General features: G+C 39.4%; 4 protein-coding genes across 4 annotated transcripts; 1 reads left to right on the forward strand and 3 right to left on the reverse strand.

Annotated features, from left to right (window-relative positions):
• Positions 1–661: 661 nt before the first annotated feature.
• Positions 662–3898, reverse strand: LOC307261239 (ras-related protein Rab-27B-like). The gene is made up of 5 exons (XM_080041731.1): positions 3731–3898; positions 3508–3593; positions 2876–2979; positions 2532–2655; positions 662–1354 (listed from the first exon to the last, which is right to left on the reverse strand). The coding sequence occupies exons 1-5, from the start codon at positions 3881–3883 to the stop codon at positions 1165–1167; spliced, it is 657 nt and encodes a 218-aa protein (XP_079897857.1). The 5' UTR covers positions 3884–3898; the 3' UTR covers positions 662–1164.
• A 1637-nt stretch (positions 3899–5535) lies between these two features.
• On the reverse strand, positions 5536–10347 carry poli (polymerase (DNA directed) iota). Its single transcript, XM_080050100.1, has 10 exons — positions 10223–10347; positions 9630–9755; positions 9356–9520; positions 8932–9078; positions 8514–8750; positions 8169–8347; positions 7623–7714; positions 7409–7542; positions 6950–7170; positions 5536–6507 (listed from the first exon to the last, which is right to left on the reverse strand). Exons 1-10 carry the CDS (start codon positions 10314–10316, stop codon positions 5737–5739), a joined length of 2166 nt encoding a protein of 721 aa, XP_079906226.1. The 5' UTR covers positions 10317–10347; the 3' UTR covers positions 5536–5736.
• A 433-nt stretch (positions 10348–10780) lies between these two features.
• On the forward strand, positions 10781–17999 carry LOC307256629 (uncharacterized protein; the record flags this gene model as incomplete). Its single annotated transcript, XM_080035663.1, has 17 exons — positions 10781–10904; positions 11482–12133; positions 12779–12959; positions 13055–13153; positions 13450–13705; positions 14005–14318; positions 14576–14713; positions 14794–14908; positions 15008–15085; positions 15170–15307; positions 15466–15579; positions 15665–15738; positions 15837–15941; positions 16377–16492; positions 16914–17052; positions 17574–17694; positions 17911–17999. The coding sequence occupies 17 exons, from the start codon at positions 10781–10783 to the stop codon at positions 17997–17999; spliced, it is 2853 nt and encodes a 950-aa protein (XP_079891789.1).
• A 1200-nt stretch (positions 18000–19199) lies between these two features.
• LOC307266173 (UDP-glucuronosyltransferase 2A2-like) lies at positions 19200–22859 on the reverse strand (the record flags this gene model as incomplete). The annotated part of the gene is made up of 6 exons (XM_080048120.1): positions 19200–19485; positions 19871–20090; positions 20702–20789; positions 22114–22245; positions 22375–22523; positions 22730–22859. The coding sequence occupies 6 exons, from the start codon at positions 22857–22859 to the stop codon at positions 19200–19202; spliced, it is 1005 nt and encodes a 334-aa protein (XP_079904246.1).
• Between the last annotated feature and the right edge of the window lie 3231 nt (positions 22860–26090).

Below are 26090 nucleotides of genomic sequence, written 5' to 3' on the forward strand. Positions count from 1 at the left end.
AATAGCTTAATTTGAGGCCATTGAATTGATATAATAGATTGTGTACATTTAAGAATATTTTGTCCCTTCATTAGGAATGTTTTGTAATCACACCAAAGACCATGTGTTCAAAGAGATTGATTTGGGATTTTGGAAGCTGATTGTTAATCAAAAAACGTATTGCTGATGGAGAAGTGGAAGAATGTCCCTTTTTTGATGTTGAATTTGATGTTGAATATCACATTTTGTGCCACAAAATTATCTTAAGACTTATGTTTTTTTTGGGCTTCAGTAATGTAGTGAATTTATTTGTGACTCCATGAATGTCTTCCTATAAATCTATTTGTTTGAAAATGAATGCTGGACATTTCCCTTCTCCAAAAATGTTACAAAATCAATGTGTAATGTGTGTAAATGATAATGATGCTGACAAAGTCTGTGAGGATAGTAATTCCAGTCAGAATAACAGTATGGCTTTTTGTGCATAACATCTAAATGACAAGATGGTGACATACATAACCTAAACATAAAACGTCTTTATTCCAAATGCAGCACCATACAGGATTCGTTCCAACACCCCTTTTAACATTCTCTTGTATTTGTGTTCAATTTGCATGGCAACTTTGTTCCATAATGCATAAAGAAGCTTGGCTGCTTATGTACATGTCGTATAAAAGTCATAAATCATGTAAGAGACTTTGCTATCTTGGTTCTTCTTACAGAAACGATCATCCATATGCGAAATGTAACCATGTCTTAAATGTTTTTTGATTACACTCCATGATAAATATACGTTATGTGCCTGCATATTCCTTCCATCAATGCCTAAATGTATCAAATAAAAACAGTATTTTTCTCTGATATGACCCATTTGAAGATGATAATGGACTCTTCTTTTGCTGAATCACAATCACTTGATTTCTTTAAAACCTATTCTTTTATTCTGTTGCTATTTACAATGTTTAAAGTCTTGTACCGCTTCTTCTCCCTGCTCTTTATCACGTAACAATGCACAGGCTGTGAATGAATAACATTACAGACTGCAGATACCGAGAGAGGAATTCACACTGAAGCTTTAAGTGTAATGGGGCCATATTTCCGAAGTTCCTAATCAAGCACCAGAATAACAATGCATCGCGTATTTGGGGCAAATACTGAAAAGTGTGGCTGCTGCCAGTGGCTACATCAGCAGGCACACTTGCGCCTGACGGGGGCCTCCTCCACCTCATGGCTGGAGACATGGCTGCCATTGGGCTCGGCGCCGTGGCCCGTGTACGTGCTGCGCTCCATCCTCTTCATCACCAGCCCCAGCAGGGTGTTCACTGCCTCCGTCACGTTCGCACCCGTATCTGCACTCGTCTCAAAGTAGGGGATGCTAACGAGAAGGAAGAGAGGAGTGCTCTATGAAACAGTTAGGGAAAAGGGGCATGGATAAAAACACAAGACATTTAAGTGACCATATTTTTTATTAACACGTTTTTTTGACTCCTAAAAGAGTCAATTCTATATTTGTAACCCTTGTCATAGTTTGCAAAGGGATTTCCTTTTCTTAAATCATTTAATTCACCACAAGTTTACCCAGAGTTTTGTCTGTTTATTAATGATGATCTTGTGACCCACAATATGTATCTATTTATAATAATCTGTGGCGCATCACACAGCTCACTTGCACCATCTTGTGGTTCGTGTTCATGTTTACGAGTAGAAGACTCATGTTATACTGTATAACTTAAATTATACCTAAAAATGTCTGAGCTAAATAATTCAACATGGCATAGGGAGTTTTTTTTCTTCTAAAAGTTAAAAAAAAATTCAGATTCAAGATAATACTAAGCAAACCTGACATGCAGTTAAAGCTTTTGTATTCAGTTTATGAGTCAAAGGCACACAAAAGAAGAGCCCAATCACTAAAAGTCAAAGCACACAATTGGAAATAAAGTGCTGCAAGTGTTGATGCATTTCATGACAGACAATTTTCTTGTTAATAAATTGATAATATGGTTAATAAATGTATTTTACTTTTTATTTGAAGAGCTGTAAAAATGGCATTTGAGGAAGTTGGAATAGTTCAACATTTTAAATTTTCAGCTTTTGACTCACTCGGCTCAAGAAAAGGTGACACGTTATGTTTTTTAAAAACAAAATACATACTGGAAGGAAACCAGGAAGTTCCCATGATGGTCACGTATGCATTTGATTCTAAAATAACATGATATGTATAAATACAGAGCGAAGCATAACATGGTAAATAACCAAGTCCAAAAAAGCGAACAGGAGCTTTCAGTGATGTTGTAAACGGTCTATCTTTTGACCTGCGCCCCTAGACTACCAGTGTTTGAGCTAAGTTAACCTAGATGAGTGACCTTTGGCCATTCCTTTTTTGAAAATGCATGCACAGTTACAGGTCACCTTTTCTTGAGCTGGAGAGTGAGGCAAAAAGCTGAACATTTAAAATATTGAACTATTCCTTCAATATAAATCGCCATCAAACTTACACTTCACATACGCTGTAATTAACAAGCAATAATACGTAGGCCTATGCAATGCCTCACCCGTATCTGTCTGCCAGATCGCTGGCCTGTCTGGCGTGAACATCCCTCAAATCTCGGAGGTCCGCCTTGGTGCCCACCAACACGATGTCTGGACTATCGCAGTACGCGTTGGCCTGTAGCTGACCTGAACCATCATAGAAGAAATCATTCAAACCAATGTTATTCAAATAGACACACATGAGCAAACTTGAAACTGTGTTCAAAAATATTCCCTTGGTCAATGTTATCGCTGATTGAAAAGAAAAGTTAGTTTTGCATTCCCCTCTTATTGGCAACAAGAGAGTAAAGATTGACCTAACAGAGTATTGATCTGAAGCAGAACAGGCTGCTGAGATGACACATACTCATCCAGTTCCTGACGTTGTGGAAACTTTGCTGATTGGTCAAGTCGAACATCAGCAGGAAGCCCATGGCGTCTCTGAAGAACGCTGTAGTGAGGCTGCGGAACCTGGAAGCAGAAGGAAAGCTTTCCTTATACAGTAAAAAGGTCCAACGTGTAGAACTTATGCCATCCATGTGATTCATGGATGTACTTCCATGATATGTTTTCTCTGGTGCGACCAGCAGGTTGACACTTTTACCTCTACAACTATTGTAAAGATTGGCACAAAGGTTTATACAGACATTCATGCTTCCCAGAAGATCATTCTTCTCAATTCGGCATTGTGCTAACTTTTCCTGTAGCACCATAATAATTGGTGGGAATTTGTGGTTTTGAGTACTTTTGGATGGATTGCTATATGACATTAAGTATTAAAGTCAAGACGAGAGTTTGTGTGACTAGGCATTTCCTACTAACTCTGCATGTACTACCTTCTGGTTGTAGAAAAGTGGGCTAATCCTGCTTAGTACATTTCTAGTTTTCAGCCCTTTTTAATCTCAACGTCCTGTTAATACTTCCTCCACATCGGGGGGGGGGGGTATTACATTAACATGAGTCAACGATAAATAAATGTTAACATAATGTTAGATTCACCTTTCTTGTCCTGCTGTGTCCCAAAGCTGAAGGTGGACTTTGAAGTTCCTTTCAGTCATCCCATCAGCACCGGTCCCTGTGTACATCTGAACCAAAACACAAAGCATGATAATCCAACCCAAACCTATGAACTGAGTAACATATATTTTAAATTATAAATGATCACACAGTGAAGACAGCATTCAAGGCCTTGAACAAGACATATTATGAACCGCTGACTCACCACTCTCTTTTCCCGGAAGTCAATGCCCACCGTGGTGGTGAACTTGCGGTTGAACTTGTCGTCGGTGTACCTGTAGAGGAAGGTGGTCTTTCCCACCCCGGAGTCCCCCAGAGCCAGCAGCTTGATCAGATAGTCATAGTCCCAGTCAGCCATTGTGCAGCTGAGTGCTCAACCTGTCACAGAGTTGAACTCACAGTACAATGCTACGCCGATTTGGTGGGTCGTGTACCAAACCATAACAGTTTAGAGAAAGCTCACAGGTTGTTTAGGCTAAGAAATATGGTGAGTAAAAAGCTGAAATAGTTCCAGCTATAGTTCTTGAGCTGCAGGTTCCAGTCTTGAGGGTGCAGGATCATCACAAGGGCTTAGCAGGACGTAATAACTCCCCCCTTATTAGGTGCTGATCATAGAGGGGCTAGCACATGACTCCAGCTTGGCTTCCACATGAGCAGTTAAATGCCTTGCCTCAAGATTTTTCTCAGACTTTGCTCAGTGAAAACTCTTGGCAGACAAAACTCCCCTTTATTGACTTGAAGGATTGTGGGCAGACAGATCAAAACTGCATGACGCCACTCAATGCAAAGCTTCGGTTACACTTGTGGCCGGGGTCAGGCGGGCCAAAAAAGACAAGTGTGGAAAATCAGATTTTCAATGCTAGAGAGCTTTTAAACAATCCTGAATAACATTTCATTTTGTTTGGTTGGATTCTAAAGAACTTCAATTGTTAGCAACATTTTAAGGTGTGTGAATACGTACAGGAGACATTCATGCAACTCGAGATGCCAGCACCACAGCAGTGACAGGACAGGGAGTACTACCATGAAACCTAGAGTCATTTCCCATGTGCACGATTAATGGGATTGAATTCTTTGGGATCAGCAAAGCGAAGAGAGTAATCAACCTTCTAACCTGCAGCACTCAGTTTCCTCTGACACAAACACATATCCAAGTTTCTTGCCTTAAATAACCATGTATACGCACCGTTACTGAAAATGTGAAAAATAAAAGAGTAACATACCTTACCAGTCTATCTACCGGCAGTGCTGACGTCCATTCACAAGTTGCTCCACTCGTCCTGATTGAATAAAATCGTCATTATCATGATGCGTTGACACATCCTGAACCATTCCCCCTTCTCACATGTGATCCAGGGAGGAGTTTCATCCCAGCAAGAACCAAGTGGGGCCGTGCTTACAAATCTTGTGTTTTCTGGCGTTTTCAAATGAGAGAGAGAGAAAAAGCTCTTTGAGAAAACTGGATTCTGTTGAAAAACTGGATTGTGTCCCCTGTCAACGAATCATGTGTTCCTCTGTGGATTTCTGTGGTAACCGTCCAACCGAGGACTGGGCCTCAATCCAAGAGGCTCAGCAAAGTAATCCTGCTCCTCTAAACAATGTAAAAATACCTTAAACTTAAATCCACATAAGATTTTGGATTTTTTTTTAACGAATTGACATTGATCCATGTAACATAATGAGGTTGCTTCATGAAAAAGGGGATTTCAGTTAAGAATGTTCAAATAACAGCAAAATAGAACAGTAAGCATTTGTTTAAAAATAAATAAAAGGTTTTTATGAACTATATATTCAACAAGAACAACAAATCAGAAGTACTGATCAAAGTCAGTAATGACACGAGAAACATTCATTCTTGACAGTAGTTTAACAATAATAAAAATATAAATATAATATTAATCCAAGACTTAATGATTTAATAACTTCTTCTCAGGCATTAAACCTCCCTCCCATGAATTCACTGAATCATTCATCAACTTGTTAATTGTGTCAGTAAAAGGTGGAGTAAGCAATTCTGGAGAAAGCATGTTATCAAAATATGTTTTGTCAAACGTGCCTTTTATTGTCACTTGCTAAAGTGCTGTTGTAGTGCTGTTTGTCCACTCCCTGTTTAAAATCACATGAGAACAACTAAACTGTAAGAAATCAAAGATTTTCTTTAGTGCAAATAACATAATAAAAATAAATAAAAAATTGTCAATGTTCCTTTTTTTAACTGGGTTTGAAGTACTTGAGCAAATTGTTTGCCTGACTGCCTTTTCCTGCAGTCTTTTTGTCTTTTCTCATGGAGTTTCTCCCTTGTTTCCTGGACGAGGGCGTCTTAAGGATAGTCTTCTGTTGTTTCCATTCAGACATCAACTCCCTTTGCACGTCAGGTGGAAGCTCAGAGAACACTGCAGGGTCCACATTTCCTGGAATCCCACAGTCAGAAGACAGGGGGAATGACCGTCTCCCTTCTTCAAGGCTGTTTTCTCCGGTTAAAGCACTTGTGCCTAGAGGCATCTGGGGACTCAAGGTCAGCTTGTCTGATGGATCCAATTGGTTTAAAACCTCTTGTACATCTTTATTATTTAGTGCGTCTGTAAATGAGTGTGAAGCCTTGTTTCTTGTTATGAGGGGAACATCGTCGATTACAGCTGAGCTTGCTGAAGCGCTAGGGAGAGAGTTAGCGTAGACCGGAGATAACAGTTCCTTCTGAATATCCCCCGGGAGAAGCATGAACACATCTGGGTCAACATTGGGGGGCAATCGATGAGTCACTCTGTTATTTGTTTCATCAGGGCTTGCTTTTGATGTGCTGCAGGATTCTTTCTGAAGCAGAAGTTCTTCTACAGGAACAGCAGGGCTCTGTGTTCTTTTGAAACCAAGAAATGCTGCCTCTGGGGTTCGAGGGCTTTCAGTGGTTACTGTCTTTTGTGGCGTATGTTGAGTAATCGTGCTGCATGCACTGAACTGATGATCCCCACTCTGAAAGGAATCCTCCTATTGGTAGAATAAAAACAGGATGATTTCAGGAAAGGAGGGAGTACTAACACACCATTTCTTAAATTTGTAGACATCATGTAACAGCACAGTACGAAAGAATGAAAACGATCTCTTCAGCATAATGTAGGGAAGTTGAAGTGAACACTACACTACATACAACGGCTGAACAGTAAAAAAAGAAAAAGAAGAAAAAATGTTCATACAAAACATCACATTTGAGGACAGTGTGATTGTTTCATAATAATTGATTAATAAAAAAAATGAATCAGTTTAAAATATGTAGGTTTTAAGATTTATGTCTCCTTCCAGCATGCCATTAAAACCGTATGACTATTTAGGCTGCAGATACCTCGGACAATGAAGATAACTTAATCTGAATGGAAACAAAAAGATCATTTGGGATTATGTAGATTACACTGAATTACATCATTGTCCTAACCTGGCTTTGTGCTGAGGAGATTCCTGGTTTCCTTGGTGATGTGCCGTGTGTGAAGAACGATGCTATTGAGCTCTTCCCGTTGACGGCCGCCCCCCTGGTCTGCAGGTTACTGAAGCAAACGTTAATGAGGGTGAGGTGGAACGAGGCACTGCTGGCCACCATCTTCTGAAAGAGCTTCATGGCCAATGAGACCAGCTGAACCACAGCGTCATCACAGCTGCCTACAAAAACAATACAGGAAATCATGCTTTAATGGCCTTTTTGGACGGCAGGAAATGGAGATGATGACAATGATCATAATTGAGTAGAAATACAGTCACACTTTCTTTAAGTTCATGCATATTGAACCTTTACCGTGGTGCTGACGTACAGATAATGTATTTTGGTCAAATAGACTTTCAAGTGTTTTTACAGTGAGTGGATACCCAATGGACATATAAGAGTGGTACACAGACATACCAGTGATTATCTTCTGTCCTATGTGGTTAGGGATGGGACACTGCCGGCTCTCCCGACTGAACCACTTGTTGGTCGCTGAGTATCTACGAATGGTTAGCCGGAAGGTTTGAGGCTGCCTGCCGTCGTTGCGCATCCTAGACGATAAAGCGTACTGTAGATTCAGTGGCTCGAGCAGGGTGAAAATTGATTCTTAATAGCTGGGAAAATATCCCACCTATCCACCAGATTGCTCAGGAGTTCTTGAATCTTTCCCAAAACGTCCTTAGTTGATGATATTTTCTTGAAGGAGTCTTCGTCACTAAGAGACTGAAATATGAAGATGATAATATTAAGGAACAAATATGGTGAAATAAAACATTTTGACATCAAAAGGGACAATAATGAAGAACGTATTTTTGGCAGATTTTGATTGAAGTTGATTTGCAAAAGTTGACTTGTTTGGTAAAACCTTCTCACGTGGACCACGATGCCAGATCATAAGATTTAAATAATGAATCGGGTTAATGTTAGCCGTGTTCATTTCTCAATTTTGAGACAGAGATATTGATCTTGCTGCTGTGTGTTGACACAGCTTTTAAATTAAATCAAAAAAGAAACCTACAATCAATAAGTGGTTATAAAGGGGATGTTTCAAGCCAAATGTGTGGGAATTGTCCACACGTGTGATATTTAAAATATCAGCAGCATGCAGCGGCAGACGACGGCAAAACACTCCTTCAGTTTCAGCAGATACTGGTATTTCTGGGATATTCTATCCTACCTGAGGGGCCCCTGTAGGAGTGACAGGGGAGTCGTCAACACCGAGGGCCAGATTCTTCAGGCGCTGAGCACTAGGGCCTCCAAACTCTCTCTCCAATTCATTCAATGGGAAGAGCTGTAGGTCTTTCACGCTGACCAATCCAAGGGACTGAAGTCTCTTTGCAGTTTGGTGACCCACCCCTAAACAACGGAAATAAATCAAATAGTTAAAAACTAGAAGGTTAAAGATTATTGGTAAGTGGGTTGAATTTCAAACCGATACCCTTGAAAAACACCAAAAGTTATTATTTTCTCTTCACCATGAAGTTTTTTTAAATAATTACTAATTTATTAAAAGCATGTATACCCGGTATTTTGCGGAGACTGCTGAGTGAGCCCATGATGTCGCTGACGTTCTCCGTCAGCAGGCTGGTTTGCTGATTGGGTTTGAAGCTGCCTGATACTAGTTTGGCCAGTAGCTTGTTTGTGGCGATGCCAGCACAGCCAGTCAGACCCACTTTGCTGTGGATGGCTTCTCTCAACTCTGCTGCAATGTGTGAACCTAAAGCCAAACTTGGATGATCGCTCGCCTTAACATCTGCACCTGAGCAGGAAACGAAAAGAACAGAAATGCAAGTTATATGAAATTTTTCAAGAGAATCCAAAAGTGCAACTGAAAGTGCAATGCAAATATTTTACATTTCAGTTTTAGCTTCTTGGCTTGTTTCACAACTCATTTCACGGTTTCTATGAGCCAGATGTGCAGAGGCACAACTGCGACTTACTGAAATGATTGTAGACATGTCCTTTAAATGAAAAGCTGTTGGACTCCGGTGTCTGTGCCAGCCTTGTTTCCACCATCTTTGTGACGTCTATGAAGTTTTCATCAAATCCAAGCCTCTCTACCAGCGGACAGTAGGACATCAGCAGCTCTGGATGGAGGACAAGATAAGGTAAAGAAAGAAAAGCACAACAAACTGAAAATATACAGGATGTTAACAGAAATATAAATAGCTTTCAACCCAGTACAGAATAGTGTGCACACTGGTGCAAATTCTTATTTTCTGTGTTAATATGTGATGTTGAAAATGCTATATCGAGAAAGAATCTCCAGCTCTTTACTCTGAATAATACTTCCATACAAAAAAATATTACTACAGGTTTTTTCCTATTAGAATAGAGGAGAATACAGCAACATCTCCAACCCACCTGTGACTTTATAGGACATTTCTCTGTAGTGTGTCAGGTCTTCTCCTTTGACCAGCACCAGTTGAGGACATTTCTCCTTAGCGTCAGTAACAGACATTAGCTTGGTGACACCCTGCTCCCTTGCCATGTAGTTACAGGTGACTATGATGTATTTCTGCTGAATACCTGATGATAGGAGGGAAACATTATGGAACCACAAAAGTATTCTAGGCTTTGACAGAAAGACATCAGCTTTTATTCTAGCTCCACAGGGGATCTATTGTTATGAATGTACCTAAAGGCACTTCTCTCAGCGCTGGGTTTCTGATCATCTCCACCTGCGCATAGTAGCAGTCCAGGTCGAAATGAAGAATGACTCTGTGTGCAGGTGTCGACCCGGATGTCTTAGTGGGGCTCGGACCTGAAAAAAAGAGATATTATAATAGTGGCCATTATTGTAGCAAAAGCAATTTGCAAATTTCCATCCAAGTGTGTTTGATCAGATGTGTAAATGTGGGAGACAATCTCTTAAAGTGTAGTGCCATGTGTGGACTTGAACATGATACAGCAAATGTGTATTGAGAATCCCTGTATGTGTAATGAGATTTATAAATGTAAAAATAAATGCCTGCAGTGTTTAACAACAGCTGTATGTAACTTCTTGTAAATATTAACACATTTCACAATGCATTATATTGTTTTACACATTTACAGATCTGATAATATGCGCACACATATTTGTAAATAGTTCTGCTTCTACAATAATGGCCCCAAATTATAGGCCTACGTTCAATAATTTTCATCTAAAACGTAAAGACAGACAGAGCAGGGTTTCTCAGTGCATGTTTCTGACAGCTGAGTTTCTCAGACAAAGTTTTCACACTTTACCAGAAGCAGCCGCGGTGCTGTGTGGAACTGAATCCACAAAACTGTTCTTCCACTCGATTTCATCCTCTTCCATCTCATCCTCGCTTTTATCCATTGTTCGGTAGATTTATTGTTAACATACAAGATAAGAATGCTGTTGTTGTGGCTGCAGTGGAGAAAAGTGTACAAACCTATGGTACAAACAGCAAGTGGAGGTGGAAACGCTGTTTTCTTTGAAGGCCCAGCGCCACCTGCCGACGTGGAGGAATTACTGCGACACAAAGAATTAAATCTCGAGATAACGAAAAGAAAGAAAGAAATCCTCTTATTTCGGTAAAACGGCAGTACATGTATCCTTCAAAAGAAATTAGCATATTCAGGACGGGTGAAAGCTAAATTTTTGGCTCACTAATGAGCTATTTTTTTTAACGTTCGTCTCGTGACCTGAACAGGGGGGTTATAAAAAAGAAGCTGACGTCACCAGCGTGCCAATTAGAGGCAGAGCACTCACCTGTCGCTCGGCGGTTAATAATTATTCAAACCAAACGGGGTTTGAGTCTTGGCGAAAAGGTTTTGTCGATGTTTCCTTCATCTGGTCTTTTTGCTAATATAAATTGTCCTTTCTCTAAACGTGGGTTTTGTGAGCGGCCCCACTGTTTGTACAAACATGACACGAAATGGCGGGATATGCTCGCTGCCGCAGGTCAGTGTTAAGCTTTTTCTACCTAGCAAACATTTCAAGCGTGCAACTTTCTAGTCTGACGTGCTCAGTTGAACAATATTCAAACAAAGTGCAACTTTAAAGTAAATTGGGTTGAATGCTTGAATGTTAATTTATTTTCTTTGTTTTGCATTGAAACAAGGGTCAAAATGTCTTCCTAAAATGAACCAACATGGCAAAACAAAGCTATAAAACCATTCCTTTTCCTCATCTGCCTTGACAGCAATGCATCCACAAATGTGCTAAATTTGAATTGTTACACGTTTTGCAATATTAAAGTAAAGCATATTCATGGTTACATTATCAGGGTTTATAACCCTTCTTTTGTCATTGTTGGGTATTTGACTGACGGGTTACATTAAATAGTCAAAAAAGCAAACGAACAATACAGATGCTTAAAACGCATGTTTATGGTGGTGTAAAGATGTTTGCTCCGGCACACAGCCACAAGTTACCACACCAGCACTTTCCATATCTTATTTATAATAAACCAACACACATTCTGTATTTTCGGTCATTGTCACTAATAAGTCACCCTAAATCCTATTATTATTTCCAGGTATCCAAAATGGCTGTCCAGATGCTGGCTGTGGAGCAACAGTGAATGATGAGGCCCAAGACGGCTGCATCCAGGAGCTGGAGCGGATCAACAAGGAGATTGAAACTGTAAGGCACGAGGTGGAGCAAGAGAAAAGGCGACTGTCGCACTACCAGACTGTGCAGGCAGATGGCAGAAACACTGCACCTAATATCTCAGTTTCCAAGTCTGAGACTTCAGGTAAACACGTAGACAAAGGTTCTGCGTACACAAACTCTAAAACTAAAACGTACTCTCGAGCAAGGAAGTATGTGGTTGACAACTCAAAACCAAGGACTGATTTAGAGTATGACCCTCTGTCAAACTTTTCTGCTGATTTGCGGTCTTACAACTCATCAGTTAAAGATCAGAAAGGGAAACACGGACATGTTTTGAAAAGAGTGAAAAACGCTGCACCTTGTGACCAAAAGAAGCCACTTGCATATCAGCCTCATCTTTCCTGTTTGGCATCTCCACTTCATGAATCCAATGACGACGGAGACCTGATTATTGACCTTCCTCCCTCACCTGACACAAAGAGACGGCAAGGAGAGGATTTCGTTGCTGGCAAATCCCTTCAGGATAAAGATGAGGAATTGAAGGTCCTCAACACAGCACTTGATTCTCCCCCACTGTGCCTGGCAAACGAAAAAAGAGTTAATACTAATTGCAGGGCTGAGAACAGTCAAGGTTTATTTAATCTTAATGAGAACAATGAATATGAAAATAAATCAGTTGATAAAAGTGTATTTGACTTAGCTGGATGTTTACAAAATGGGAGAAAACTGAAAATTGCTCCCTTTCAGGCTACTGAACTACTTTTGCAGAAGAGTCCTGAACCTGCCAGTCCTTCTGCCACCACAGACCGGCAAGATCAAACCTGGAACAATCCATCCAAAGAAAACACATTTCAGGTTGAACTGCCTCGCTGTGAGCTACCCCTGAGTGTCGAGAACATGAATCCACTGCAGCCGTACAATATTCCACAAAGCAATTCTCTTTTTTATAAAGCTGCAAATTTAGATTCACCTTGCAGGCAAAAAACAACAGAGCAGCTAGCTCAAGATAATTATTGGTCTTCCACAAAATGTGTACCATCAGTGCTGCCACACAGCCAGAAAATGTCAAGCAAAATTCCAGAAAAGATGCAGACTGAAGCTGCTGTTAACCATGCTCCAACTGAAATATATCTGGAGCCAGCAGAACCAGCAGGGAGTGGTCAGGCCTGGCACAATTTGTCAGCATCAAGTTTGACAAACAGACCTGAAACCTCATCTAGATCAACTGAGCAACCTTTGAACGCACACAATGAGGTTATATTAATTGAATCCAGCTCTGAGGAAGAAAATGAGCTCAATTGTTCAGAAATGGAAGTGTCTGACAGTGACACGATGGAGGAATGCTACAGGATCTTCATGGAGGCAAACGATGAGGAAAAGGGAACTGAAGAGCCGGCTGATGTGCCTGTAAGTACGCCTTACACACTTCAGATCCAAGTTGGAAGACGTTTCTTCAACATTATAAAGACATTTTCTTTCACCCTGTCATTTTATAGGTTGGATCTATGGAGGATGTGGAGAAGCCAGAGTTTAAGGTCAAACCCAAAGCATTGCTGGGAAAGAAGAGGGTTGCTCATGAAGCCAAACATGCTGAGGTATGTTACATACACATGACATGGTTAATTTAATTATTCACATACTGGAGACACACTGCTGAAGGAGATGAGGTAGTTGACATTATGTACACAAATTATATCAATATTCTGTAATCTAACAATATTGCTTTAAAATACACATATTTTGTTTTTTAAAATATGTACACTCAACTTTTATTTTTTTTTTAAAGGTAAATAAGGGTTATGAATTATTTGTGTAAATTACAGTTAACATGTAAAGGTTAGAAAAGGAGTTGTGTACTGAAGCACATCTTTAATATACCCGCTCTGTTCAGCAGCCAGTGGCTAAGAGCCGTCCTCAGCCCCAGGTGCTGGTTCCCCTACGTGGGCCTGGCCCTGCAGTATCAGGATTTGCCTCCCAGCCTTCCAAGATCCAGCATGTGCAGCAGAGAGCCTCCTTGCTGTCTGCTTCAGTTAAAGCTGGTCAGGCGTTTCTTTCCTCCGCTTCTCAGAGGATGCCAGATACCCAGAATGCACCTTCTCCTTTGACTCCACCCCCGGAGAACCTGCAACCTGCTCTTGTGGAAAATGGTAAATATGTTACATGATTTATAGGGGTGGTCGTGTTCTTTTCTTGAAGGATTACTATTAACATGTCATTATCGAAGTCCAAATGCACAAGTTATGTTCAAATTGTGTTGAATCCTTTTTTTGTTATTTAAATCGTTTTGTCATGTGATAATGAGAAGATGTCCTGCTTTGATTTAGATCGAGCAGCATTTATCAACCGTTTTTGTATTTTGTTAAAAAAAAATCCTGTGGTGTAAGTTCGTAGATTTGCCTGACTATGTCAAATCTGCATGTGGTGTTCTTTTTTTCTTTTTCCACAGCTTACATGAACTACATATCTTTGGGTACTGCTGTGATTGGTGTTGGCAACAATCTGCACTTCATCCTCCCAGAGGGCACCTTCCCTCTGCCTGTTACGTCCAGTTCCAGCCAAGTTACTTCAGTGCTAACCCCAATCAGTCCGATGCAGTTCGCTGTGAAACAATCATATAATGCACCTGCAGTTGCCACGTTGCAAAGATATCGCCAAACGGCACCTGTGCTCATTCCTGCGCTGGCTCGCAAACCTGCGCAGACCTCTGCTTTTGCAACAGCAAATTCAAGTCCAGCCACTGCTCCTCAAGCTGCTGTCAAGGTGAGAAGAGAAAAGAGCTTTTTTTGGTTGTCAGCCAGTCAAGACTTAACCTAAACTTGTGTCAAGTGCAGTGTTTCCCCAAGATTTACTGTTTAGGGGGACGTGGTACTTGGGCTGGATGAGGGCTGTCCACATCTGTATTTTACGAATAAAGATGTCCATTCAAAATTTCACCTACTTGCTTAAGACAGAAATGTTCTCGACAATGTTAGAAATTTTTCATCTTATTAATATTACTAATTAATTTTTATTTTCAGCCCATGCCCAATAAACGTAAATTAAAGCAGAAGTGTGAGGTAGCCAAAGTGCCCCATGATGTCCGGCAGCGTTACGTCAATATGTTTACAGAGGAGTTCCTCAAAACAACAGCCAATGTTAATGATGCCTTCGAAAAGGTGAGCTTGTCCCACTTTGTCATCCTCACTGACAAACCCCCAGTTGAGATATTTATTTATGTCCCTGTTTTTGTTGATAGGCAATTGCTGAAGAGAAGACTGTGTATAATCGCAGTGTGAACAAACTCAAATATTTGAGTGTTGCAGTGAATGCACTAAAGAGGCTGAAGAATCAAAGTGCTCCTGCTGCTAAAGGTGAGAATCTCTAGAAAACCCACACTGTTCTTCATGAAATGTGTAAATGATGCAGATAAAATACACTTTTGTAATATTTAATTTCTTTATATTTTTCAGGTGTGGATGAAAATACAGTCAAAACCCCCAAAATTAAAGGCAACATTCCACTTAACCTGATGAATCTTAAAGGAAACGGTGAACAATTAATTTCCTTTTTGAATGCATTTCTCATCATTAAAATATGTCGACAGAATCACAGTGACTTTGTTATTCCAGCAGATGACACTGCATTGTACGAGATTTTTCAGGACTATGTTTTGACTGAGGAAAGGCTGATTGAGAGCAACTATCCTGTCCAGCACCCAGAAAAACCTGGTAGTGCTATACTATTTACTGATAAGAAAGTCAACGCAGACCGTAAGTGAAAACATCATACTCTCACTTTAACAATTCAATGCTCTTCTCATTGTTATCACTAGAGGTCACACTAGACCTGGGCTTTACTTTCAATGAGTTTATTTTCTCAACACATTTCACCCTCCTGTGATGTGCTTTTTCTGTTTTGTTGGTTAAAGCCCTCAAGAGGATCTGCTGTCGATGTGGGGCTACATACTCTGTGAACAAAACGGGCAAACACGTCCGCAAGGAGGAGTGTAACTACCACTATGGGAAAGGAGTGAAGAACAAAGGTGAGTATGCTATTACTTATGTCTTTCTAAAAACATCCATAAGTGCTTCCTTTACAGCTGTTTTACATTTCTAAACCATTAACAGTGCCTGGTGGGGTGGAGACTCGCTACAGCTGCTGTGAGGGAGTCATGGGAGCACCTGGATGTCAGGTGTTTAAGGTATTATTGAATCACTTCATTTTGTCCTAAGACCTCTCCAAATGTAACAATGGGCAAATGTATAATTTATTTGAAATGTTTTGTATCTTTTTCATCAGTTGCATGTCCATGATTCCCTCAGCTTGGATGGGTTTGTGTCGACCGTCCCCAGATATTCCTCAGATTCCAGCTGTCCTGGGGTCTACTCCTTGAATTGTGAAATGGTGATTTTTTATATATATTTTTTTTTGAAGGACTCAGCTTTTAATAATCATGTTGAGCTCGCAACACCAACTCATTTGTTGTAGTTTCATTAGAATCGATGATTTATGCTGCTGATGTATGAGAGCATACATTTAAAGTGAAAGCAACATGGTTTTAAAGAAGACGGTATAGTTGTGTTACTTTGGCAGAATGTAAAATTCCATATCCTCTCAGGTTATTTGTTTCTAAAGGATTATTTTATAGTATTCCACCTTTTATCTAATCGATAGTTTACACACCAAACTAATGAGAATCATTCATGGAAACTTGTTGCTATGTAAGCACCTTGATGAGAACATGTCTGATGTCCAAACAATCAATCATTGTCTGGATGTGTCAAGTTGGACTTGAGTCTACATTAACAATTATGTACATTTTGTTGTTTGCTTTCATAGATTTATACCATTCATGGTCTGGAGCTGTGCAGAGTGACCGTGGTCAACTGTAGTCTGCAAGTCGTCTACGACACCTTCGTCAAACCTGATAATGAAGTTATTGACTATAACACCAGGTAGTATACGATACTTAGCTGTTTTGTTTCCCCCTCATTTTTTCTAAAGTGGGCTTTAAACACCTATTTAATTTTTTTCCCTCACTCTAGTAATAACCCAACTGATAGTTGGGTCAAGTGTCATCATCATCATCTTCAACCGCTTATCCGAAATCGGGTCGCGTCATGAACCTAAAAAAGGGTTCACACCACTTTTGACATTAGAGCATTTGTACTATCTCTTAAATAAGACTTAAGATGCATTTAGAAATGCACAACTCAAGCAGATGGTTTTACCACTAGCTGAAAGGCTTTGTAGAACACTAAAACTGATTTTGATTTGTCTTAAAGGGTGGTAAAAAGAAATAATATACAACTGTTGAATCTTTCAATGATATTGAATTTGCTCTATAGAAAGATTTTTGACTCTTTACTTGTCAAGGTTTTCAGGCATTAGTGAAGAAGATGTGAAAGGTAACTGCACCTCCCTCAGAGAGGTGCAGAGGTCTTTATTGAGCTTCATCAGCGCCGACACCATTCTGATTGGATACGGCCTGGAAACAGACCTCTGTGCCCTGAAGGTGACTACAAATAAGCACTTTCCAACATAATATATAGATATATCAGTGGCAATACCAGCTAAACTGATTATAAACAAGCCCAATGTTTTGTAATTTGTTGTTAAAGTTATGTTGTGAACATCTAGCAAAAGTGCCATTTTCCAATGTAAATACTTCATATGCAAGTACAAGCTTTGCATAAAATCTGGTTCTTAGTAGGTTGAATTCCATCTTTTGGGTGGATAAAGTATCTGGGGATTTTAGAACTACACAAAAAAAGGAACTACAATGTATTATGCCAAGGGAAACGGTCAAAGCTATAGTCCCTCAAAATTGTGACCCACTGTGGTAGCATTGTTTTTTTTTTTTCATCAGGTACTTATAATTGGCTAAACCATCACACAACTGCTTTGATTTTGAGTTACAAACTTAAAAATTAGTAACATTTGAAAAGAAGACAACATTCACCTTAAGTCATTTTCACTTTATCAAAGAGGATACCCCATGTCATAAGAGCTTCAGATATCCTTCTTTTACTGTAGTTGCTCCATGGGATGGTAGTAGACACATCGGTGGTCTTCCCCCACCGTCTGGGCCCTCCCCACAAGCTGACCCTCAACAACCTGACTGCTGAATACCTCACAAGGATCATCCAAGAGAGTGGTGGGTCCTCATGGATAACAGCCACCATACAAGTGTCTGTTGCATTTGAATGTTTATTACATTTAAACTCCACCATACATCAAAATCGAAATTCAAATAAAGAAATGTATCATAATCAGAGTGTAAAGATTACCACAACTTGTGTATTTGCAACAATGTAATTAATAGCTAATCCATGTTGTGTCAATGTTTAAATATTATGTATGTTTCTCCCAGTTTGTGGCCACGACACTGCAGAAGATGCTGCAGCCTGCATGGAGCTTATGTTATGGAAGGCCAAAGAAAATGGAAAACTGAAGAAATGATGGAAATAAAAACATCAAAGTCACAACACTGTTCATACATACAAAATAAGGCAAATTGTGCAAATTTCGATGTCACTATTTTTGTGAAGATTTTTTTTTCAGACATGGCATGGCTCTTAAGCATTTTGTATGGTTACATCACTTGATTTGTTAATACAGTATTTTCTCTATTTTGAATTTGAAATTGCAGCCCATGTGCCCATGCCTGTATACATATTTGGCGTTGCACTATTGTGTGCTTAGAAAACCTGAAGGGGATGTGGTGTCATCAGTATTAACCAATAAAGGCACTGAAAGTATTCCATGTGTTATTCTTCTCCCCCAAAACACCAGCCAATGAACATTCAGCTCTTAATGTCAGACTGAGCTCAGGTGCAGTTATGCAAAGTAGCATACACCTCTCAGCAATTTAACTAATTACTGGTGACGCCATAGACAGTACTTTATAAAAGGCAGAAGTTGCCAATATATTTGAGAGCAGAAACATGGTGTCTGTGGAAGTGAACATTTGTTTTATAAAAATAGAAAAAAAATTGCTTTAAGGATAGTTCAGTATTATTGAAGTTTTGCTGTAAGGGGTACTTCGGCATAGTAAGTGTGTTACCCTATGGAGATGGCAATCGGTGCAGTCACTAGGACTTTAGAGGAGATGTCACAGTAACAGGTATTGTTGCAAAGGGGGCCAAAATTAGTTTTTTTCTCCGCATATATAAATACTAATCTAAAACTTAAAATCGTTCAGTTGTACGCTAAACTTCAGATTATTTCCACAGCTTTAGTTTAATGCCAGCCAGCCCTTTCATTTTGTTTTCTTTTGTCTCGAATAATCCGCAGGAGCTCTGAGTTGAGGAGCTGATTGGTGGAGTGATACAAAAATAAATATTCAATGTGTGAATATTCAAGTTATAGGTTAGCTTCTGTATATTTGCATGAAAAGTGCTTTTCTTCTGGCCCTGTCTGCAACCGTACAATGCTGACTTCTGCTACAGCAACGTCTCTTCGAAAACATCTTATACTATACTTTAAGTACTGCTATAAATATATAGTGAAACCCACAAATTCCAATTCAGGGCTTTGTGTTTGCATTCATTAGTTCTTTACCAGTCAGTTACGCAGCCATCCTCGTTGTTATATTACGTGCCTTAGACTTAAAGTGAATTTGTTTTATTGGTAAAGTACTACCTGGTGAAAAAAAGTCAGTTACTCAGCCTTTCTCTTGGTCTTTTCCTTTCTGCCACAGCACCTCCGACAGCAGAAACAACAGGTCTTGATAAAGATGACTATGAGTAAAAGAACAATGGTCAGGAGCAATGCGAAGACGTCCAGGTTGTGATACTGGTACCAGGTGAGTACATGGGCCTGGACCCGCAGGTGCTTGGCTCCTTTGTTTCTCATTGTGAACTCGATCCAGAATACCGCCTCATCCAAAGCACTCAATGGTCTGTCGTGGTGGATACTGGACAGCCGCATGGCATTCTCCTTATACCTGTAATTTTGAAGAGTTCAAATGTTTATAAATGTGCTATGCATTCTTTTTTATTATACTTTCTTCCATTTTAATGCTTTGCCGATGAATGGAGATAAAAACAGTTGATTGTTTAAATTACATAAATTTCAAAGGTTAAATCTCAAAGCCAATATTTGAGGGGAAAGTCCATCCAATACTTGTATCAGTGTGTATTGTAATCTCCCTGAGTCCTTGAAACCCTGTGGTGGAAAGTAAACTCTGTCCCAATGTTATGTAATTATATAACTGCTGATTTATGGCCTTTCGTTAATATTACCTCTGTAATATGAATTTGAACTCTATGTATGCAAAAGGCTAATGAAATACCCTTGTAGCCTGAGAAAATAAATAAAAAATAGCTTACGATTTGTCATTGATGACAGTTTGGATTGCATCTCTAAGGTCCTCTGTCTTCATGAAGTTCAAGTCTGCGATTACTGCTGCTCCTTTCGCCTTCATATGGACCATGTTGTCTGGCTGATCGGCAAACATGGGGAGGCCCATCATGGGAACACCATGGTAGATGGCCTCATAAATCCCATTTGTGCCACCATGGGTGATGAAAGCTTTGGTCTTGGGGTGACCTGATAGGGTACCAAAAATCATGAAACATACATTACTTTCTTCTATCCAGACACGCTGGTAAAGCACATATTTTCCCCTCTGTGTGATGACACTACTATAAACACATACTTTTTGTACAAATTTTTGTACAGATACTTTTACGCATAGAATTTTTCAATCAATACCAACGTTTGTGGAAAAAAAAATTAAGCACATTTCACCCCTGTTGTTTTGTTTTTGTGCACCAACTTATGAAATGAGGCCCATGTCTGTCTAGAGACTTTCTCTACCTCTCAAGTGGATGCTCAAGTACGAACACAAGCACATGCTAGACCGCTGCTGTCCTTGCATTAATTAATATGTGATTGCTCCTGTCAACGGATATTTAAAAGAATGTTGCCGAGGGTTGGCGTTGGTCTGATTTGGAGGTGGAATGTTTGCTGCAAATTTGTAATGATAAAAATATTCAAAAACAATATGATACATGGAAACCAAAACTCAACTCGCACATTTTAAAAAGTAGTGTGATTGCCTGCCAGACCTGGCCAGCAGGGTATCAGGGAGGGGGGACAATCGCACCTAAGCACTAGTCAACCAGGCCAAGTGTGAGTGAGATAAAAGCTTTACTTACCCAATAGGTCATTCTGAGGGATCCAGTTGTATATTCTGGTGTTGGCACCCAGAGTCGCTGGTTTTTCTCCTTTGTATTTCCAAAGTATCTACAAACATTAGTAACACTATTAGACTAACACAATGCTAATTGTACGTCTCAATATACTGTACTACATTCATTTAATAAAACATGATAAAATAATTAGGAGAATAAGGTTCTAACCATGGATACATCCCTCTGTCCAACCGCCTTCCAACTTTAGCCAATCCCTTCCCAATTGTATTGCTCCTGACCTCCTTTCTTCCCTCATCCACCTCATCGATACATCCATACTTTACCCATCTGTTATAAAGAATTTCAGACTTGACTCTCTACAATTGAATGAGGATCCTGGTTAAACTCAACTTCTGCACATCTCGACCAGAACAGCCTTTTTAACCCTACTCGGTCTGATTTCAAGGCAGGCCACTTCACTGAAACTCAACTTTCAGCAGCGTTTGACACATAATTAATTGTCAAAGAATTAGGATTCTCAGGGTCTGTGCGCTATCCGTTCACATCCTTCCTCAAGGACCACACTTCCAGGGTAGCTTGAAGAGAATCTTCATCTGAATCTAGCAGGCTCACCACTGTTGTCCCTCATGGTTCTGTTCTGGGTCCCCACTTCTTATCTCTTTACACCAAATCATTCTGATCTTTTATTCACTCACATGGCTTTTCCCATGGCAGCACGAATCTCAGCGTGTAGGACTGACATTTCTTACTGGATGTCTATACACCAACTAAACCAAGTATCCCTCCAGGGCGGGCATCACCCGTCCATGACCTCTCCTGAATGCAAGGAACCTGAAGGTGACAGCGGTCTTTACCAACAGTGCTGCTACAATTATTTCCTGCATATTCATTCTCAAAATCAGGAGGACACGTCAATTGCTGCTCACCCATGAGAAGGTGCAGATTCTGGCCAAGGCTCTTCTCATTTCCCACCTTGACTTCTGCAACTCAACTCTGACTTGAGTGTCTGCTCATGCCATAAGACATCTGCAGCTCATCCAGCAGCCTGGCTTGTCTCAAATCTACCACCAATTCTCCCACACTACCAGTTCCTGGCAATTGCTAACAGTGGCTGCTTGAATCTTGAGTCAACCAGAAAAAAATTGCCTTGTTATAAGTTTATTGCCATTATCTGCAAATCATTTGTTACCTACCTTATCATAAACTGATTTACTATCAACCCTTCAATGAGGGTTGTTTTTTCATTGAAAGGCCATGAAAATCAATCAAATTGGTTGAATGCAAGGACATCTGACAGTCACCAGAAAATAAAACCCCAAAAGCCTCCTTGAAACTACAGTATTCCCAATGAGAGGGAAAATTGTTCTTTATGTGATAAATTTAAATCAGCTGGCACATGAAGATAAACCCCTGACCTTCTGTGGGATTTGAGCGAGGGCTGAAGCTATCATGTTTCCCCTCTCTATGGTGATGTTGTTGATGAATGATCCCAAAGTGAAGACCACGATGCCATTGTCTCCAGAACTCTGCACAAACTCTTCCATATCCTGAAAGAAAAGCAACATTATCACAATGTAAACCAAACAGCATTTTATTTTATTTCCACTGCTTATGGGGATTCTCTTTATTGTTTGAGTCAGAAATACTTTGGAGGTCCAATAACAGATGGGCCCTACCTCTGGTAAAGGTTTAGCAGGTCTGCAGTGGAGCCCACCAACAAATTTGAAGTTGGGGAGGAAAGGGCGAGGAAAATCAAAATCCCAGTAGGTTCGCATCAACCAGATCTCTGCTCTACCCATCGTCTGACAGGCACTGGTGGGTATCCCTATCACAATGCAAAAGAAAAGGTTGCTAGTCTATTGCAAAGTATACTTGAGGTGAGAGCTTATTTCCAAGTTTAATTTACTTATACCTAAATCCAATCACTTTGTCAAGAATGTGATATTTGTGTTAAAATACAAGTGTTGCAATTAAATTATAATAGGACTTAATGTGGTCCTTAATAGTTGTTCTTGTAGCTCAGTTTCTCACCTTTGACTTCAGAGTAATATTTATCTAGTCCTGTCCAAAAGACGTCATCAATCACAATGTCCTGCAGCCCGTAGAAAAGAAAGTTCCAGAGTCTCTCAGAGAAATCCATCTTATCAGTCAGTTTGCTCATAGCGCCGGGGACATAGGAAGGTGGAGCGGGCAACTGACCACACAATCTCTCCCAGTTATGTGCTAGAGAGAAGCGCAAGGAGAAGACCAGGGGGAGGCCCAAAATGTCTGCCAATAAGTCACTGCCAGGGTAGATGGGGTCAGCCAAGAGAAGGTCATATTTTCCGTCCTTCAGCTTCTTCATTACTGTTTCTGATTTCAGCACACCATCGAGATACTTCAAATTAAACTGCAAATCAACCTTCATCAGATCCATGTATCTGATGTAAAGCTGCAAGTAGCTCATATGATCCATCTCATACATGGAAAATCGAAGGTACTCATCCATAAACTCCTCCACGGCCTCCATTGAAACTGAGACATTGAAGGGTTCGTAGCGAAACATGGATGGCTCATCGGTGTTCATGTACATCGAAGTGCTCGGACACAGCACTGTCACCTGGTGTCCCTTGCCGATCAGTGTCTCCAGCACAGGCTTCAGGTTAATCCAGTGGCTTCCTTCAGAATACCAAACCAAAATATTTCCTCCATTTGCGCTCCATGTCACACAAAGTAACAGCAGGACGCAAACATGGAGATGTGGCCCCAGCCTCATGGTGTCTGTTTGGCAAGGGGAAAAGCCTGTAGTGGTTTGATCCCTTTTTGAAGAAAAATATCACCAATCATTAACTAAACTCAGTTGAACTGTGGCTTGTAGTATCTCTTTGTAGTGCATAACACATCAGATAACAGACCCACCCCAAGCAAGTTGTAAGAGGTAAAAGGTGATGAGTGTAAAGTTAACAGTCAGTATAAAAAACAAGATTAATCTCTAACGTGTACCACCACAACTCCACAAACCAGAAGTAAAAAAAACTTAAGAAGTAGATAATAAAATGTCAGCTACTATCCTTTCCAGTACTTGAAGAAACCTGGTTATACTGTTGTTTTTTGCTGACAATAGTAAATGCAATGCAGACCGCAATGAAAATATAAATATTCCCAACTTGAACTCTAAAATACTATTTTAATGACATCCTCAGATGTATGACACCAGAGGGCACATCCTAACCAGTGCTGTGCTTGCAATGAGGTATTTTTTTCTGCGCTGTCAATGTGGGGCTATGTACTTAGTGACCCAAATGGGCAAACCCATCTGTAAGTATGTGTCATTACCACTTACTTTCTTTCTTTTATTTTATTTCAGACATATCAAAAACAATCCAAAACTAAATGAAAATCATAAAAATACAATAAACAAAATTTATGTTTAAATTACTTCACAAAAAAAAAAAATTATCTGTATTGATGTGATATGCCTGAAAAGGAGCAGGAAGAAGTATACACTTATTTAATCCTACCCCTTTTCCATAGTAAAAAAAATAAAAATATTTATTATATTCGCTTCTTGTAATCCATATAATCTCTATACAATCTATCTATACAATTGGCGATACTATATTTGACATTTACGATCTATACATACATACAACTTAATATAGGGGAAGGTGGGGTGATTTGTGCATTTTGGAAGTTGCAAAACCCCTTGTTTCTAGAAAACCGTGGAAGAAATTGGAAATGTGACCACATATTTAAGAAGAGCCATCCATTTGACTCATCCTGTAAAGAAGGGAGACACAAGGAATAAGATATAAGCACATTTAAGCTCAAAAAACTGTGTTTTGCCTTTCAAAGTAAAATTTCCATGATCATGGTTTTTTGATTATTGTGTCTGAACAATTATAGACACGTTTGAAAACATTTGACACATGTTTTAGTGCTTTGGTATGCTACACTTTGAGTCTATATAGTTAGCACAATGTCAACCCTAAATTGCTGCATCATGCCTATTATCCAAAATTCTGGGGATGGGGTGATTTGTGCACAAGGGCCTGGGTGAGTTATAAGTAAGTAAGTAAGTAAAATGTATTTATAAAAGCACATTTATGACAGTTTGCACTGTCCAAAGTGCTGTACATAGTGCATTCAGTAGGTAAACAATGAAGGTAAAATAACAATAACCAAAATAAAAGACGTAAAGCCCATACATCCACATAAACACAGATAGTAGTGCAGAGGTAAGTAAGTAGTGCAGAGGTTAATGGGGAGGAAACACCAGGGTGTACATATGGGTTTTGAGCCTTGATTTAAAGGCAGAAATGTAGGGGGAATCACATTTGTCAGGTGGCAGTTGGTTCCACAAGCACGGAGCAACTAGTGCAAAGTACATTTCTGAGAGTTGTGCCAGTGGCATGGCTGTATACGCTGGTCACCAAAAGAAAGTGATTGTCTACAGTAGCTCAGAAGAGAGTGACATCTCAATTCCACTTAACGACACCACTGATGAGATTTCAGATGGCCAGAAAGATGATGATGGTGACTTTGTCATTGTGACACAATGACGCACAAATCACCCCACTACGTGGGGTGATTTGTGCGACAAGACAACTTTTTTTCCGAAAGCTATATTTCTTAAACAGTTTATTCCAGATCCAAAGTTTTTATTGCCAGGGATGCACAACATCCTGAAATATATGTACATATTTGAGTTGGAGACATAACTGTCAAGGCCTCACTTTAAAATCACTTTGAGTAAAAAGTTGCACAAATCACCCCACCTTCCCCTACTATGATTTTTTATATTTGATATATTTATACAATGCATATATCTATATTATATACAATCAATATACCCATATCTACATGCATATCTATACAATCAGTATATATATCCATATATATCAATGCAACCCATATATATATATATATATATATATATATATATATATATATAGCCTATATATATATATATATATATATATATATATATATATATATATATATATATATATATATATATATATATAGCCTATATATATATATATATATATATATATATATATATATATATATATATATATATATAGGCTATATATATACAATCATATGAAAAAGTTTGGGAACCCCTCTCAGCCGGCATTATAATTGACTCTGCTTTCACAAAAAAAATATAAAAGTGGTATGTCTTTAATTTACCAGGAACAGCTAAGTACTGGGATGTTTTCCAAACAAAGATTTTTTGAAAAGCAGTATTTGGTTGTATGAAATAAAATAAAATGTGAAAAACTGGCTGTGCAAAAATATGGGTACCCTTGTGGTTTTGTTGATTTTAATGCCTGTAACAGCATGTAAAACTGATGATTTTAAACACAAAGTTGGTTGGATTATGTTGTTAAGCCTTGAACCTCATAGA

This window comes from Ammodytes marinus (assembly GCF_949987685.1).
Source record: "Ammodytes marinus genome assembly, chromosome: 2".
In the NCBI taxonomy this organism is placed as follows: domain Eukaryota; kingdom Metazoa; phylum Chordata; class Actinopteri; order Uranoscopiformes; family Ammodytidae; genus Ammodytes; species Ammodytes marinus.

What these genes read in the sequence shown, in the direction of transcription:
- LOC307261239 (XM_080041731.1), bottom strand. Translation starts at nt 3,883, where the DNA reads ATGGCTGACTGGGACTATGACTATCTGATCAAGCTGCTGGCTCTGGGG. An exon ending in ACTTCCGGGAAAAGAGAGTG is followed by an intron (nt 3,594 to 3,730) that starts GTGAGTCAGCGG and finishes GTTTTGGTTCAG; the next exon opens with ATGTACACAGGGACCGGTGC. An exon ending in CAACGTCAGGAACTGGATGA is followed by an intron (nt 2,656 to 2,875) that starts GTATGTGTCATC and finishes ATGATGGTTCAG; the next exon opens with GTCAGCTACAGGCCAACGCG.
- poli (XM_080050100.1), bottom strand. Translation starts at nt 10,316, where the DNA reads ATGGATAAAAGCGAGGATGAGATGGAAGAGGATGAAATCGAGTGGAAG. An exon ending in AATGTCCTATAAAGTCACAG is followed by an intron (nt 9,079 to 9,355) that starts GTGGGTTGGAGA and finishes TCCTCCATCCAG; the next exon opens with AGCTGCTGATGTCCTACTGT. An exon ending in AGGACAGAAGATAATCACTG is followed by an intron (nt 7,171 to 7,408) that starts GTATGTCTGTGT and finishes TTGTTTTTGTAG; the next exon opens with GCAGCTGTGATGACGCTGTG.